The sequence below is a fragment of the Trachemys scripta genome, chromosome 10 (genome assembly GCF_013100865.1).
Source record: "Trachemys scripta elegans isolate TJP31775 chromosome 10, CAS_Tse_1.0, whole genome shotgun sequence".
Taxonomy (NCBI): Eukaryota; Metazoa; Chordata; order Testudines; family Emydidae; genus Trachemys; species Trachemys scripta.
Window position 1 is genome coordinate 1,973,677 of NC_048307.1, and position 18,090 is coordinate 1,991,766.

General features: G+C 40.6%; 1 protein-coding gene across 18 annotated transcripts in view; it reads right to left on the reverse strand.

The window, feature by feature from the left end:
* Positions 1-18,090, reverse strand: part of TNRC6A (trinucleotide repeat containing adaptor 6A) — a 173,912-nt gene that overhangs the window by 4,243 nt on the left and 151,579 nt on the right. For 5 of the 18 annotated variants that reach the window (XM_034783078.1, XM_034783085.1, XM_034783093.1 and 2 more), the window contains 18 exons: positions 17,347-17,511; positions 17,013-17,030; positions 16,727-16,902; positions 16,340-16,429; positions 15,899-15,950; positions 13,581-13,723; positions 13,080-13,226; positions 12,771-12,908; positions 10,784-10,912; positions 10,604-10,681; positions 10,086-10,296; positions 9,859-9,897; positions 9,417-9,449; positions 5,958-6,089; positions 3,566-3,724; positions 3,068-3,208; positions 1,281-1,388; positions 1-58 (listed from right to left, as the gene is read on the reverse strand). The exon at positions 1-58 is cut by the window's left edge and continues 164 nt beyond it. In XM_034783078.1, coding sequence (XP_034638969.1) covers positions 1-58; positions 1,281-1,388; positions 3,068-3,208; positions 3,566-3,724; positions 5,958-6,089; positions 9,417-9,449; positions 9,859-9,897; positions 10,086-10,296; positions 10,604-10,681; positions 10,784-10,912; positions 12,771-12,908; positions 13,080-13,226; positions 13,581-13,723; positions 15,899-15,950; positions 16,340-16,429; positions 16,727-16,902; positions 17,013-17,030; positions 17,347-17,511 — 2,017 coding nt within the window. The remainder of the gene's footprint in view (positions 59-1,280; positions 1,389-3,067; positions 3,209-3,565; positions 3,725-5,957; positions 6,090-9,416; positions 9,450-9,858; positions 9,898-10,085; positions 10,297-10,603; positions 10,682-10,783; positions 10,913-12,770; positions 12,909-13,079; positions 13,227-13,580; positions 13,724-15,898; positions 15,951-16,339; positions 16,430-16,726; positions 16,903-17,012; positions 17,031-17,346; positions 17,512-18,090) is intronic. The other 13 variants (XM_034783079.1, XM_034783080.1, XM_034783083.1 and 10 more) reach the window with 13 other exon arrangements.

Genomic DNA, 18,090 nt, shown 5'->3' on the forward strand with positions numbered 1-18,090 from the left:
GAGGTGTTAGTGACTGAACCAGGAGACCACGTTGATTTGGAATCACTGTTTCTGGCTACTAAAAGAAAGATGAAGAGCAATGACAGTTTTCATACAGGATTTAGTCACAACATTTCTAGGACTGCCAGTCACTACAAATAATCAGGCACTGGTACAAGATGCAAAGGGAAGTTGTGATACCATCGCTAGCGATTCTCAGAGACAAGCCATACATAGGCTTAGCAGAATTTGGTTTTTGGCAGAATTCGATTTTTTTTATAATTGATGGATAATGTTTATTTTTAAGCATTTTTATATTTTATTCTATTTAAAATTTCAGTTTTGGGAAATTACAGGGGGTCAGAAAATTATATAATGATAGTAATGTTCAGGTTCAAAAAGTTAAAAGCTTTATAACCATTAATACACATTGTATCTTTTGACATATGATGCTGACAATGTAAATAGCATTAAGTCAAACTAACAATTTTCACGCAGCATTTCTCTTACTTTTATCAAAATTTACAAACAGGGAAAGTAGTATTTTTTTGTTATCTGTTTGTGTGTGTGGGGGAAAAAAAAACAGAAGTTTACTGGTATTTACCAATAAAAATCCAAGCTTTCCAAGCCTAACTATACAGAAGTAGCTAGTGAGGAACTGGACATGCTGTATTAATCTGTGAAACTTATTTTGAGGTAAAGAGGGAACATTAATAAAATGACCGTAGAGAGTCCATCCAATCCTTACTTCAATGGATCTTCACATATTTCGGGAAGCTTTTCCTCACAGCATATGACTAAGTATTTATCCATTTTCATAGACTAGAAAGCAGCCCCTATAATTATACACCTATTTCTCCTCCTCTCAAACATCTTCGTGCATGCTTATTGTATCAAAATGAATGTGTGAAATATAAACAGGTAATTAGCCACTGTCCACCACAAACCTTCCCCTTTTTAATTTAATGATAAATATATGAAATTCTTTCAAAAATTTATAGCTCAGATTCAGATACAAGGAGTGAACCAAGGTCCCCTTGACTGTCAACCTGAACTTCATGGGTATAAGATCTAGTTGGCGTTTGTGAAAGTGCTTCAAAATTCAGAAGGCTTCAATATTCTGCTGAAAATTGCTAAATTTAAGTGAAATCAGAAGTCATCATCCTGGAAATTAGTGACAATGTCACTGAGAGGAAACCTTCTGTATTACTTTTAATTACTATTCAGTGCTTCAGTGAACTGTGCAGAGGGTAGGCAAAGTGAGGGCTGGCTCTGAACTTTGAGCAATACAGAGACCTTACCTGAAGTGCTTTGTGCTGTACTGCTGAGGGAAACATTGTAGTTGGAGGCACGAATGGATGACCAGGCACTAGTTGAAGGCAGCGCGGTGTTCAAAGATGAGGATGACCCTATTAAAAATGTAAATTACACAAAAGAATAGTCCTCTCAGTGAAAGGGCAACAAGAACTGAAGGCATGAATCATAAATCCAGGCCACATGTGCCTTAACGTTGCCAGACTAGAGACCCCTCCATTCCATTCAGCCCTCTCCTCCTAGTGAACAGAGTGGCAAGTGCTTTGAATACCCAAGTGTTCAGCATCTAGAAGTTACTGTAACCAGAAAACATAGTTCAACTACTATAACCACTGCTTGATATAGCCTTGTGATTGCAATGCTGCCAGGTTTTGCTTCCCCGCATGTTCAATTGCTTCTCAGGGCGCTAGAAAGGGCTAATAACATGTATATTAGCATGTATAATTACTTGCTAGCATTCTCTGCATATTGTACTCCCGGGGGAATTCTGCACCAAAAAAATTAAAATTCTACGCCACAAAATTAAAAATTCTGCACACAATATTTTAAAGTTCTGCACACTTTATGTGTCAATAAATAAATGTGGCTCCAGCATGGCAGTGAGGAGCACCCTGAAGCCCCCACATACCCCTGTACAGAGACTCGGCAGTGAAGCTGCACCTGACCCTGACAGTGCAAGGGCTGAGTCTGCTCCAGAAACACCTCGGGGCCCTGTCCCTGTGTGCCAGGTGCGGGTGGGCAGGCTCAACTCAGGAGGATCCAAGCATGGGGGGATCCAGGTGTGGGGCGAGAGGTTGCTGTGTGGGGCAATCTAGGAGCGGGTGGCTCAGTGGGAGATCTGGATGCACAGAGGCTCGTTGCGGGTGTTCCGGGTGAAGGTGGTTGGGGCTCAGGAGGGGGGTCTGGGTGTGGAGAGATGGGGCTCAGAAGGGGGAGCTCAGTGGGGGGATCCAGGTGCTGGGGGAGTGGGGCTTGATGTGGTGGGGATCCAAGTGCAGCTGGTTGGGGATCAGTGGGGTGGGGGTCCGGGTGTGGGGGGCTCATTGGAGGGGTCCAGGTGTAGGGGAGTAGGGCTTGTCAAGGTGAGGGTTTGATGGACTTGCTTAACAGGGGAGCCCTAGATGCAGCTGAGGGGACGCCGCATGCTAGGCTCCCGCTTCCCCCCTGCAATTCCCCTATTCCCTTTCCTTCTCCATCCCCCTAACCTCACTCCCACATTCCCCTCCCCCTGCCCTATTCCACACCCCCTTTCTTCCCCATTGTTTCTTCCTCCCTTCACCCGCCCGCCCCTTCATAGAATCATAGAATATCAGGGTTGGAAGAGACCTCAGGAGGTCATCTAGTCCAACCCCCTGCTCAAAGCAGGACCAACTTTCCCTCATTTCCCCCACCCACACCACGGGCACGTACTGTTGCACAGAATAGAAAACAGGAAGGCTCCCAGCACACAGAAGGGGAGCCCAACTGGCACTAGGACCCAGGAGGCAGCATTCAGCTACAGAATCAGCAGAGCTGCGACACAGCCTCTGCGCTGGCACAATGAGGGGGGCAGTGGCATGTAACCCTGTGTGCCCCACATGCCTCGCCTGTTTCCCCCCCCCCCCCGAGTAATATTGTTACCCTGCACCCAGAAACTCTGCTGCAGCCTCAGGATATTCTAGCCACGAAACCTGTACTGTCACAAATGTTAAATGAGAATCTGGGACAGTGGCAATCCTCATCCTTCAACAAAACGTCTCTCCAGGTAGCTGGATTGGGATCCGCTTATACATACCACTGTTCCTGTCCCTGAGGTGGTCAACTTCCCGCACAGTATTAATTGAAAGATTGTTTATGACACTGCCAGGAGTGACGTAAGGGTCAGTTTCAGGGTCGATGTTTGGATAACCTTTCCATGGCTCACCAGGACGAAACTCTAGGAATAAAGAAGTGTAGAGACATGAAGTTGGCTTATTTCCTTTTACAGGAAATTCCTGTCTAAGCCCTATAAAATCTTACTCGTGACCTACATGCCAACATATCTAAGCTTCTAATTTATTCTCTCTCAATTTAATTCCCGCACTTCTACTTTTTTACACATCTGTCGCCAGGGCAAAATTTCGAAGCATGGGGAAGTTCCATATATGACAAAGTCATTAACAAGACAGACCCAATAAGATCCCATTAAACGCATGGCCACAGCGATTTTTACTTCTAATGCCTGACAAATGCAGAAGAAACACTACTGAATAGATCTATAGCATACAATGAGTTAACTAATGCCAAATTTTACCTGGTGGCCAGTTAACACTGCTAGAGCCATTAGGCGATTTGGCACGTGGCCAGCCATCCCCAACAGATCCTGGAGGACTGGCTGGTGAATTACTGCTGTTCATAAAGTCGTATGGAACAAATGGGGAATCTTCCAGCCTAAAACCACTTGAAATAGCACCTATTAAAGAAAACAGGATTATTAAATATTCTTCTCAACTAACCTCACAGAACCATAAAGCTCCTCCCCTGCACCTGTGGCCTATTCATATCAAACACAGCTGAAAAGGTTTAGTGGGTTAGATTTTAGCCCCTGATTGTGTAATTTCAGACTTGCCATGGGCACAGCATATTTAAGTCTGAGCAGTGGAAGTGGAACATCTGCAAGTTTTTTCCCTATTAAAAATGTGCTCCTGGGTAATTTTCCAGGTCACAAGAAGCTTGCCATTAATAATCAGACCAATAATCTCAAACTACTGGTGTTTTATCTGTTTGTAGCTCTTATCGACACAAAGAAAGACATGGACATGCCAAGGTCTTCAGCACTCCAATGTGGAAGTGAAGTGGCTGTTAAAACCATGGCTCTCAGTGGAGACTCTGTAGGTTTCCCCTCTTTTTCATTGTTGAAGGGCTCATAAACTGCCCCCATTAATTGGCACAAAGGAATTATTATTCATCACCACACTAAATAAAACATAACACCCATATGACAAAAGGAAGCAACGTCTACCAGAAAATCTGAAGTTTGTAAATGAATATGAATTTTTCAAATGAAATAGGAGAATCAGATTTTCTAGGTTACTGTGAGCTTCATTCCCCAAATGAAAATCTTTCTAGACTGAATTCTAATAGTGTGTATCGGAGGTAACATGGTTCCTTACATATACTTATTACTAATACAAGCCATGTAAATAACAAATGCAAATAATTAATTACAAAGTAGGTTAGTAGCAATGTAGAGCAATTAGCCTAGTAGTACTCTATTCAAAATATGTGGCAGGGTCAAATCTAAGAGAATTCAAATCCTGCAGGTAAATTCATGAATAAATCTATGGTCTAAAAGAGAAGAACCCTCCTTGATCCATTTGCAAAGTGCAAAGAGTACCTCTGCATCCTCAGCCTCCAAAAGCCTGTGCTAATTACATAGTAAATTCATTGACAAAGCTGTTTTGTGGATTTTAGCTTTTTAAATAAACCTGTTGGCTAACAGCATCTGGCACAAAACAATGACAGAACTGACAGGGCAACTAGAATGTTAATCCACTTTTTGATAATGCTCACAAGGGTGGGGAAACTCCAGGAAGCACTGGTTGTAGACCTCAATAAACCTTAAGTTATGTCACCCTCACTATCAGCAAAAACAGATAACTTTGTGATGACAATTGTATTTCTGAAGTAGTGATAACTTCCCTGGATATATGTATCTTCTATAGGCCACAGCAGGGTCAGAACCATCAAGTTTCTAACATTGAGGTAACTCTTGTCTCTGAACAAACTAAGGTAAGAGCAGCACATCACATCTATAGGCACCTATGTGTAATGATTAGCTTTCAAAACAAACAAGTGCAGTACCAGGATAATGCCACTAGATGTTTAGGGCAGGGAGGACTTTTCATAGTGTTAAAGCAGCTGACAAATCTAAAAATACAACTAATGCAGCCCCAGAACTGAATTGCAATGAGACACCATGTGAGGCATTTTATAAGTATTCATCTAGAGACTGTATGTCAAGTTTCAATCAGATGAGATTTCAGGTGATTTAAACATTGTTAAAATGCCAATTGAGTCCTGACTACAGAATCACAGCATTGATTTATATTGTAGATTTGTTTGTTTGCTTATTCTAACATGGGCTATAGTAAGCCTATTTTTCTACCCTTTACAAACACTGTGCATTTATATGTACATACACATTCTCAATCCAAACCTTAACAGAAGGTGAAGCACAAAGACAAAGCATATTGTAAAATATGATTAGATTAACACACTGGGATGAGTTTCAAATTTTTTTTTAAAGCTGAAGAAATGTAAGATTTTGTTTTAAAATAAAAAATGAAGTGTTCCAATCCAGATTAAGGTAGGAACTAGTATTCATGGCCACACTTTAAAAACAGGCCTTATTCCAGTTTCAATGAAGTTTTAAAAAAAAGTTATCCTTCCACACATCAAAAGTCACACATCAAAAGACGACTGGCTGGTGCTGAAGATACACAGCAAGTTTTAGTCTAAAACAACATTTTAGGACAGACTAATAGAAATTCTGACAGAACAGAACTACATGCAACCTTAGCAATGGGACCCCAGTATACTCCAATACACCGGGAATGGAAGTTTCATATGCACAGAGACCTTGAAAAGTTCTGTCTGATGCGTACGTAATCTTAGTGTTCTCACTAACAATGTATTTAACGTACCATGTTTGCTGGAGTTTTGATCCAATGAGGTGTTAACAGAAATGCTGTCCACCGTTGTCCATTTCCTCAGTCGTGATTGCGGCTCCTTAATACTGCTCATATCCATGTTTACATTCAAGTTTGAGTTCATTCCTATAAATACATTGGTTTATGAAATCGAGATAAGATACTTTTCTTTTGCTAACTGCCACTGTTTTCTTAATTACCCTTTAAGACCATATTACTTCGCTCTGCTTGTTTCATGCTTCCAATTCACTATGTTGTACTTTAAATACATTAGAGTATTGAACAGTGAACTTACTACAGACATAAGCACAGCCGTGCAAGCACTGAGCTCCTGGCTGATGCCCTCATGCAAAAATGCAAGTGGAAGGAGCCAAAGATTAAATTATGAATTAGACCCCTGTGAACACAACATTCAAAAAATGAAATACAGAACTTTTTTTCCCCCCCTAATATTGATCTCAGATCAGCATTAAAATTTTTAGCCACAAACCAAGATTTTTTTCCAAGTCTCCCCGAGTCTCAAATATTTAGTTTTTGGTGAATATCTTTGACCTTATCTGTGTAAGTTGGCATCTTAAGGGACATCTCATTGGGGGTCCTATTCAGCAGAAATTGTATCTGGTTTTCTCCAGCTGGAAACTCATTTCCATGCCTGGTTGAGCTATTCAACAGGATACTTGGCTGGACAACTGAACTGTACTTTGCAGAGATGCATGGGCACTTAGCAAGGAGCTGCACAGGCATCTTTGGTTTTTTTGGTCCACGTTTATCCTGTCCACAAACAATATTAATCCTGATTCGACACAAAACAACCCACTTCCCCTCCACTCGTGCTCTTTGCATGTTCTATGGAAGCAGTCTGCCAAACCAGAAGCATGGAAACGATCTGAACTGCCACTCTAACATTCCTGTATGGGAACCCAGTATTTAGTATTCAAGCTTAATGAACACACTATCAACTCTGGCATTCTTCACTCACTCCAGTTCCTTAAGGGAAAGTCACAGGGTGATAATCTGAACAGTGAAGAGACAGCAGCCGAAGGTAGTTTGAAGGCAACCCTCCCGATGCTGAGTGAAGTGGCAGAGACCTCATGGTCCATTACAAAAGTATAACTCTGAAAACTTAAGGGGCATTTTGCCATCAGATCTCTATTTATGGTTTGCTTCATTCCTGTAGATCCTGCATATGGACCATGGGGTAGCATTTTCATATACGCCTAAAGAGTCACAGGATTTCATAATTCATTTTACTAGCCTCCTCACTTTCACTAGGAACTAGTCAAAGTTCTTTCACTAGGAAAAGTTAAAAGTCTGACACTGCATTCTTCTCATGGGCCAACTTTTGCTGCCCTATGTGTGGTCTCCAAAGAGAGCCCACAAGTAGACACTGATGCCAGACAGGCTACCACCACCCTGCAGCACCCTCTAGGGAGCTTCCCAGCAAATGTTTCACTAACTGACAGGTGAACAGGTGCAACCTCCAAGAGTCTGCAAATGTCAGACAACCGTCAACAGATCTGAAACAGCAGAAAGGAGAATAAAAATATGCCAGTGCTTGACCCCTCTATCCTGGGTTCTTTGCAAAGCAGTTGTGGGAAACAACTGGTGCTCATTTCACATCAGTGATCTCGGCACCCTAAGTATCAGCTCCAAAGAAGCTAGTGCAGAGGAGTCCACTGAAGCCTGCGCACGGGGTATGAGGAGGATCGGAGACTGGAAGAGTGGCCACAGCCAGCTCACAAAGGGGGATTCCATCCTGTGGACAGGAAAGTCTGCATGGGAGAAGTGCCATTATTTGGTCTATGTGCAATGGAGAATGAATTTCACCCTCAGTACATGATCGGTCTGGACCTTACAAACCTTAGTTAATAGTTCCGCAACTTCACATTTGAGTTCTTTCAGAACTCTTGGGTGAATGCCATCTGGTCCCAGTGACTTGTTAATGTTAAGTTTAATCAATTAATTCCAAAACCTCCTCTAGTGACACTTCAATCTGTGATAGTTCCTCAGATTTGTCACCTACAAAAGCTGGCTCAGGTTTGGGAATCTCCCTAACATCCTTAGCCGTGAAGACTGAAGCAAAGAATCCATTTAGTTTCTCCGCAATGACTATCGTCTTTAAGCGCTCCTTTTGTATCTCGATCATCAAGGGGCCCCAGTGGTTGTTTAGCAGGCTTCCTGCTTCTGATATACTTAAAAAACGTTTTATTACCTTTGGAGTTTTTGGCTGGCCGTTCTTCAAACTCCTCTTTGGCTTTTCTTATTACATTCTTGAACTTAATTTGGCAGCGTTTATGCTCCTTTCTATTTGCCTCACTAGGATTTGACTTCCACTTTTTAAAGGAAGTCTTTTTATCTCTCACTGCTTCTTTTACATGATTGTTAAGCCACGGTGGCTCTTTTTTAGTTCTTTTACTGTGTTTCTTAATTTGGGGTATACATTGAAGTTGGGCCTCTATTATGGTGTCTTTAAAAAGTGCCCATGCAGAGGTTGTCCTGCTCTGAATGCCACAAGAAGCCCCCCCATAATGCTGTGAAAGTATAAGCAGGAAATATAGCAACCTTCAGGAAGCGAACTCTCCAATTTTGGTTCATCCTCACACTAATGCTACTGCAGTGTGCTGCTAGAGATTGCCACCATCTTTCTTACGGACTCTATTCTTCACTGAGAAGTTTAGTTGGTTCCAGCAACCTAATATTCTTGCTACACTTTTGATTTTTATAATTTATATAGTGTTAATTCAAAGTATCTCATAACAATTTTACAAACACTATTGTCACCCACCAGGGACCCGCAGTTAACCTGGAAGTGAAACACAACATCTGCTTAAAAGTACAGCAACATTACACAACAGTTTAAACCAAGGAGTGAAGAATGCTATATCCAGTTGAAACAGCAAGGGGAATTCAAGATTGGCAAGATGTAATTACCCAATTTGGAATCTGGTAGGAGATCAGAGTTAAATATCCCTACCCTTGCAAGAAGGGCCATGGAATCGTTAATGACCACCAGGGGGCCACATTTTTACATATCCTCTTAATTACTGTAGCTACCAAGAAGCTGGATCTGGACACCAACCAACAGCAGCTATTAAGAAGCAGCATAGGTTTCAGTCTGGCCACAAGCAAAGTGCCAGGGGGCCACATGCAGTGTAGCAGCACGGCCTGCACTAATCTACTTGCTCCACATCATTCAATCTCTAAAGCGAGGGGATTTCAGCAGCAGAGTCTGTAAAAAAAAAAAATCAACTTTTCTACAGAGTAGGGCAACATGAATGCAAAGGAGACCAGCTCAACATAAACAGCAGGAATAGAGAGATGCGCGAGCAAAGCAAACTGGACAGGGAAGGGAAAAACGGGGGCTGGGGAAGGAGGGAGGAACAGGGAATACCAATTTTAGGAAATATTAAAAAAGCAATCAGAAGGGACCTAAGGAAGGAAAAATATACAAGCCTGGAATTTCTGAAGTGGAAATGGGATAAAAGCCTGAAAATGTAGAAAAAAGGGGAGAGAAAAAGGACAAAAAGTTCGCAGTTATAAAGGTTCATTTGCTTTGCCTATAGTGAGAGAAGCATTCTAAGTTCAGAGCGAATATTTTTTGATGCAATTAAAGCAGCTGGATAAAACTTGTACAAGTTAGCACTAAATACCATTTGGCTATCTATGTAATTCCAAAACCAGGGAAGACATTTTAATAGCCAGAGAAATAAGACCTTTCATGTGGGTTCCTCACACAGATATGTTCCCAAAAGCTCTTTGGCTCCAGGACTCATAATTATGTACTTAGGACTTTATGTCAGCAGCTCTGGACCCGCAGGGTAAAAAAGACAAACGCAAGGAGACAGACATTGCAAATAACTTAAAGCATTTTGCACAGTAACACAGACTTATTCACCTTTGGAAATGGTATGAGTTTGACTGGCGAACTTCTTTCCTGAACAGAGACAACAGGATGAGTCCAATAAAAGATGCTGCTGCTCTTAGTGAGAGAGAGAAGCACTAACAGGATACAAAACAGGGTTGTTCCCAGAGGGGAAAATGCAAAGGGAAAAGGGAAGGTTGTGCATCCTGTGGCACACAAGCATCAGTTAACTGCACTAGACTAGCGATGGAGAAACTCACCTATAGGGAAGCTGCTGAATGCATTTATCGGTGATGGCCCTTTCTGCAGCTCAGGAGTAGCATGGGGTATGACATTCTCAAGGAAAGATTTCATGGCAGGCTGATGGAGTGGCTGCTGTTGAGATGGTGGAGTCTGCTGCTTCATTAACAGGTTTGGATCAAGCTGACGGGACTGTTGCATCATCTGTTGCTGCATACTAAGAGATCGACCCTTAAAAAAACCCACATCAGTCATGAAATAAGTGGGGGGTGGAAGGGGAAATCACATTTGGCAAAAGCAGATAAATACACTAATGCATTTCCCTTTGTATATTTTAGCTCAGCAAAATCCATCACTAAGGTTAAAGTGCATTCTATCCTGTGGTTCAAGCACCATGAAAGTTTCACTTACCTTGTCCACATTTGTAAACTGCCCGTTATTAACTATATTCTAAAATAAGCAACAAACCAATTCTCTCTTTCTTCAGACAGTTTTAACTTTTTTTTTTTTTTTTTTAAAGGCTTGTCTATGATTGTACCTGCTGTTCCTGCTGTTGACGACCAGTAGAAGGCATGCTTCTCTGATTCTGCGCTTTTTGCTGCTGAGCCAACAACCGCTAAGAAACAGAATATTTTTATGAAGGGGTATAGTTCAGATAAAGTTTCTGATCAGACTTTAAAGTTTAAAAAAATTAGAATGAGTAGGTTGTTTTGCTTACTTGTAACTGGGAGATCTGAGAAAGCTGGTTCAACTGGGATAGTTGGTTCAACATGGCTACCTGCTGTGGGCCAAAAAGTGGACTCAGGCCACCATTGTTTGGTGCATACTTCAGTAATGATACTGGAACCTGTAAAATGGACCATATTCTAGCACACAGGGTTTGACAGAACATGAACCATGACAATCTATGCATCCGAAGAAGTGGGCTGTAGCCCACGAAAGCTTATGCTCTAATAAATTTGTTAGTCTCTAAGGTGCCACAAGTACTCCTGTTCTTTTTGCAATCTACAGTTGAACACTGGTAGATTGACAGTAACCTATGCAGTTAACAGCACAACCATCAGGTCAACAAGTATTCAATGCTTTGAAAGTGCGAAATATGCTCCCCTATAAAAATAATTAGAAGATATAGTAAAATATCGAACACTAACACTAGTAAATACAAAAAGGTAAATTAAAACATTACATTTTCACAACTGAAGGCACAAAAGTCTGGAAAAGCATGATTTAGGGTTCTGACACCAATTTTAACTCAACCATATTGCACACCGTTTGCTTAATGCTATGCACCCTAAAAGAGATCTTAAATTCAGGATTTAAGAAAAACAAACAGAAAAAAGACAGCATATGGGCAATGCCACAGAGTAAGCAACGCCACAGAGTAAGCAACACTGTCAGAGCTCTAAGTTGTAGTTTTTGATTTTGTGTGTAGCATTGCAACAGAGAGACTCCTGCCCCTGATTTCTAAAGAAAAATTAGTGGAACACAGATGCGTCTCTGTTACCAGGAACGCCATCCTACATACTAGTGCCTCTAGGAAGTGTGCCCTCACAGCTGCACTTCAGAGACTCTTGTAATGCTGCACCAGTGCTTCTATGGAGTCCCTTCTAGTCTCCACACAGACAAGGAACTCAGGGTTTGGCTTCAGGACGTTCTCTGTAATTGGGGGAGTATAAGTAGGGAGCAAAGTGCGTTGTGGAGAGTTAGCTACAGGGTGGAGGATCCAGGCTAAAGTCAAGGATGCTGTTTGTCAGCATTACAGGAAAATCAAGCACTTAGAGCTGTGTGCACATGCAGACCACATCTAACGGCACAATTGCCAACTTAAGGATAAAGAAGGAGGCGTACTTGTGGCACCTTAGAGACTAACAAATTTATTTGGGTATGCATAACTAACTACAACTAACTTTGTTAGTCTCTAAGGAGCCACAAGTACGCCTCATTCTTTTTGCTGATACAGACTAACACAGCTACCACTCTGCAACTTAAGGATGTTTCCTATGGCTTATTCTCAGCCCCACATCTTCAGATAGTTATAAATATTTTTAAACCACTTTTTCCCCAGGCCCAGCAAAGATTGTGTTGTTCGCTGAGAACTGACTTTTTGGGTTGAGAGAAAAGTTTATTATGCCATAAACTCAGTAAATGAATGGACAGAATTTGCTCCAAATTATAAGTACACCTCTACCCTGATATAACGCTGTCCTCGGGAGCCAAAAAATCTTACCGTGTTATAGGTGAAACCACTTTATATCGAACTTGCTTTGATCCGCCAGCGCGTGCAGCCCCGCCCCTCTGGAGCGCTGCTTTACTGCGTTATATCCAAATTCGTGTTGTATCGGGTCGCGTTATATATATATATTTTTTTAAATGGAGATATCCCATCTCCTAGAACTGGAAGGGACCTTGAAAGGTCATCGAGTCCAGCCCCCTGCCTTCACTAGCAGGACCAAATACTTATTTTGCCCCAGATCCCCAAGTGGCCCCCTCAAGGACTGAACTCAGAACCCTGGGTTTAGCAGGCCAATGCTCAAACCACTGAGCTATCCCTCCCTACCCCCTCTATTGGGGTAGAGGTGTAATTTTTCAACTGAGACCAAGTATAAACAATTGTACTCCCCGACTGGAATGTTTTGGAAAACTATGGATGACTGACAAAGGAATTCTGGCATGTTAACAACAGTGGTTGCTCTATCTTGTATTACCTGAGGGGAGAGTAACGGAGGAGGCACTTGAGCACGTGAGTTAGGCTGGGATGAATTAAGAGGTTGTGCTGGGGGCTGCTGCATGCTCCTGGGCTGTGCTGCTATATTACCAACGCCAAACACACTGGGATTGCCATTCTGGAAAGAGAAGTTAACATTAGTGACAATCCCCCTCTTCTGCGGCTTCCCCCACCCCTATGTATTCAGAATTAGAATTTAACAGTATATCAGCTAATAGTCGTGCTGCTATATCAAAGGAATAAAACGCTCTCATCAAGTAACATGCCAAGGATATGCACATGGCCTTACCTGTCTAACAGAATTCAAGTTTTGCATACCCAGCCCTGCTAGGGAGCCAAGGGCTTGGTTAGGTAGTGCACTATTTGAAGGGGGAAGCTTCATGTTTTGATTGGAAATAAACTGCATGTTTTGGGACTCGTCTGCTACAATGCCATCCTGATTGGATAGACAAACAGATGCGCAACAACCAGCCAGCAAGCAAGCAGAAGGGAGAAACCATTGCCAGGAACAGAAGGGAAGAGTCACATGACAGTCCAGCATCAGCAGGAAACAGGCAGAAAACAAAAAAGACCAGATTAGTGTTATCTGCACTGCAAGTAGAAGAAGAGCGCTATATAAGTGCTTAGTATTGATAAATAAGTTAAAAGGACAAAACAAGTTTTACAGTTTAATAGTAAAGCCCTAATTTCTCTCTCCACCAAGTACAGAAGCTATGGGACAAATGGATCATAGCTACAGACTGCTGTCTGAATTAATGTTTATCAGGGTTAGAGTTAAGCAGTCACTAACCTTATCAAAATAAGGACTGCGATCCATGGAAGACTCTTTGGAAATCTGAGGACGAGAACCAGGGCCCTTTCCTACCACCCGATTGTAATCTCCAACGTTCAGGCCATGCTTATCCAACTCTATTCGTTTCTCCTGTAATATTCCTAATAAGGTGAAGAAAGAAAGGCGATGAAGTTGAAGAGTCCAATTAGTTGCTCAAATACGTAATAGTAAATAAGTATGTGCTAGTCTATAACTGCACTAAACGAGGCACTACTGAATAAGATGTTTGAATGATTTTAAACACCATTTTTCTTGTTTTGCCTTAGAGCACAAAATACTATGACGACTGCTATACGAGATTGCCAGAGGACTGATTAAACAGATTTTACTTGTCTTCAGACAAAACTGATTGCATTGTTTTTTTTGGAGAACAAGGCAAGTCTCACATGGTGTTTGAAGTTTGTATTTCCAGATGTTAACCACACATTCTTAATACTAGCAGTAAAAATTTTCCTGGTTTGCAGTTACATTTACCATCTTCCTTCTATTTGGATGAGAAAATTCCATAAATCCTTTAACAAGTACTTCATTCAGTTACAAAAATCCTTTAAAGAAACAATAGATAAAAATAATTTAAGATATGCGTATACTAGTGTCACACTGGATAATTAAACCAGAAAAATTTAAATTTTTTAAAGTAAATTAGATTTTTAAGAACAGCCAGACTGGGTCAGACCAAAGGTCCATCCAGCCCAGTATCCTGTTTTCCGACAGTGGCCAGTGCCAGGTGCCCCAGAGGGAATGAACAGAACAGGGAATCATCAAGTGATCCATCCCCTGTTGAATATTCCCAGCTTCTGGCAAACGGAGGCTCAGGACACCATCCTTGTCCATCCTGGCTAATAGCCATTGATGGACCTATCCTCCATGAACTGATCTAGTTCTGTTTTGAACCCTGTTATAGTCTTGGCCTTCACAACACCCTCTAGCAACAAGTTCCACAAGTTGATTGTGCATTGTGTAAAGAAATACTTCCTTATGTTTGTTTTAAACCTGCTGCCTATTAATTTCATTTGGTGACCTCTAGTTCTTGTGTTATGAGGAGTAAATAACACTTCCTTATTTACTTTCTCCACACCAGTCATGATTTAATAGACCTCTATCATATCCCCCCCTTAGTCGTCTCTTTGCCGAGCTGAAAAGTCCCAGTCTTATTAATCTCTCCTCATATGGAAGCGGTTTCATACCCCTAATCGTTTTTGTTGCCCTTTTCTGAACCTTTTCCAATTCCAATACATCTTTTTTGACATGGGGCGACCAAGAACTGCATGTACTATTCAAGATGTGGGCGTACCATGGATTTATGTAGAGGCAATATGATATTTTCTATCTATCCCTTTCCTAATGATTCCCAAAATGGTTAACTGACTGCCGCTGCACATTGCATGGATTTTAGTTTACATGTTGCCTTTTAGCTTGTCCAATACAAATTAGCTATTCAGTTTAATTCTTTACCTCCTGCTGCACCGTGCAGGGGAATGTAAATCTCAATAAAAAAAGCATGAAATGACTTAACACAATGAGCTTAATGAAAATATTTATAATTTGTTTACAATTTTCTTTACACAATCTTAGAGTAAGGACCAAAACTACCTGACAACATGCAATTCTGAACAAATTCTGCTCATCTTGCGACGCAATCACAGAATGGTCATCTTGTAACTAGTGGATACTGTTTTTTCCTCCACAAGAGACTTCTACTGTACATCTTTCATTTTCACTCATTATTCAAAGTAATTCTACTATGTTTATTTGCTAGAGAAACCATTCAAATTTACTATGAACGGACCAGTTCCGCATAAACAGACTTTCATTAATGAGAGGTTACAGTAAAGATAAATATACTTCTAAAATATTCTTAGCATGCAAGATTCTCTTTTATAGATGATGAAAACCTCTTTGAACAGCTAAATTTGTTGTTTCTAAGACCAAACTAAATGCATTAGTGATTAATGTCGTATCAAATCTTTGTTTCCAGTAGCAACTAAGTTGCTCAGGAGGAGGCCTAGATAGATTTTTGAGTTCATATTTAGGCTCCCATCATGTCAACACTTATGCACATGCTTAACTTTACTTACGAGTAATTCCATTGCCATCAATGGGACTACTTATATATGTTAAGTTTCTCATGTGTGCAAGTATTTACATAATCAGGACCGCCGTTTCTTTAGGGGAATGAGAATTATTTTTTAATAACTCAGGAGAAGATGCAAACAAAAAGATGTGGAATAACTGTCAAAATCGGTAAACACAAGACTAATTTCCCTTATGCTTACCTCCAGACATGTCCATCTTATTGCTCGGTATGGTTTCTTCTGGTGATTCTCTCTGAAGTAATAAAATGAATCAGTTATTAAGAACCTTTAACTTTTTTTTTAAAACAAAGGAGATCCAGATACAATGAGTATTTCATTCAACCCTGCAAGAAAGAATAATCAAACTTGACAAAGCACATGTGATTTTGCAAGCATTTTTTCCAATCCCCCTATCGATGAAGACAGACATCAGACACACAAAAATATTGACGATCTGGTATATGCTACTAGAATTAAAACTCAGTAATGTTTATAAGAAGTTTTCCGAACAACAGATGTTCTTATATTGAAGATCTGAACAGTAAAGGAATGGAAAAAACAAATCAAAGAAGAAAGCAGTTAATCTAAACTTGAAAATGATTTAATTGAAACAAGGATATTTATCAAGCCTGCCAAACATACCATACTTACTGAAAAACTGAGATTTGTGAATTGCTTAATGAATGGATTTATCCATGTTTCATCTTGTTTATTTCCACCTTTCATTGTTCCCTTAAAAATAAAAGGGATTACTGTGATACTAGAAACAGTCACCAGCACGTATATTACATTGTAAGAAAGGATTAAATTAAAACGTAAACAAGGATTAAGCCTTCCTACATAATTGTACAACAGAGTTCAATGGGGTCCTTAATACTGACTGGAGCATTTAGAAGCTATCTCCCCACACCTACACCTACCCACAAAATAGTTCCTGTGTGAGAGGCTTTTAGGAATTACATCCATTTTCTGTCCCCCAGACTTCTTGCATTCTTAAATTCCAGCCTCACCTCGTAAAGTCATAATTACCTTTGTAGGCATTTTTTTCATGTATGGTGGCCAATTCAAAGATGGGTTAACTTCTTGGGAGGAACTGCTATTCCACATTCCAATCTCTACTTCATCATCTTCCTCCCAGCTGGTCTGCCGACTCCCTGGCAATGACATATCATCACCGCACCAACCATCTTGCATAGATTTAGGCCCTGGGTATAAAGATTTTTCAGACATGAACTAACTCCCTTTTATGCAAATACATCTTAAGGTTGCCAGACTATATTCAATTGTTAAGTAAAACTATATTATTGTGACAAACCTGATATTCTGCCATAATCTTGTGAATCCAGGGAGATCAAAGGCAACAGAAAAAGAAATCAACCGATAGCATTTGTTTTAACTTATGACACTAGTCTTAAAAAAAAAAAGCTGCTAATTTCCCATTATTAAAAATACTAATGAAAATAGAATTTATCTTCAGTACCGAAGATCTGGGAAAGTCACTAGCAAATTTACAGAGAGCACATCTACCTTTTGTATTTACATAACTATCAAGATACAAGCCTGTTATATTTGAATTCACAATCAAACTTCTTGGTCACTATTTCACACTTCACCACCTGCACACTCAAAGAAGCTGCAAAAGCACATACCAGGTTTACTTGAAGCCTGCTGACCAACAGAAGCATTTCCCCAGCCAGAGGTGCCTGCTGCATCACTGATGGGCTCTCCCCAGCTAGTACCAGTATCCAGGGGTTTACCCCACGCGGACGTTCCATTATCTACAGTAGTGGCAGGAGTAGAAGGCTCTCCCCAACCTTTTTAAAGCAGCAGGAGTTATTGGTGAGTTTAACAAGTCTTAAAACATTATGTAAAACGCTGAGGGGTTCTTTACACGCAAAATATAACAACACATAATTAAAAGCAAGATAAATACACATTTTAAATCACGTAAAATATTGCAGTTGTAAGATTCTTCATGGGGAAAAAACTAAATATAACACCAGTTCCATACATGAAGACATTACATTTTGATTACAGAGATTTCTCAAATGAGAAGACACTAAACATCTAAAAACTCCAATTCAAATTGAAGGCATTTCCTCTTTTGGATCTGATTCAATTGCAACTGAAAATTACTGGAAGGCAAATACTTTCTTAGATATACTGTGCAAGCTCAACTACCCTTCCCCCAATCTACTGAGGTCAGAGCTCCTTTTCTGAAGTCCAAACCTGCTATAGCAATATAAATAAACTCCCAGTGCCTTCCCTCACCAAGAAGTGAACAGCAAAGTGCCCTCCTCATTGTTAGCAATAAAAATTCTGTATTAAGGACACAGGTGAAGCCTTGAGTCTGCACTGTACCTTGCAGACACCTCTTAATGCCACTCTGTTTG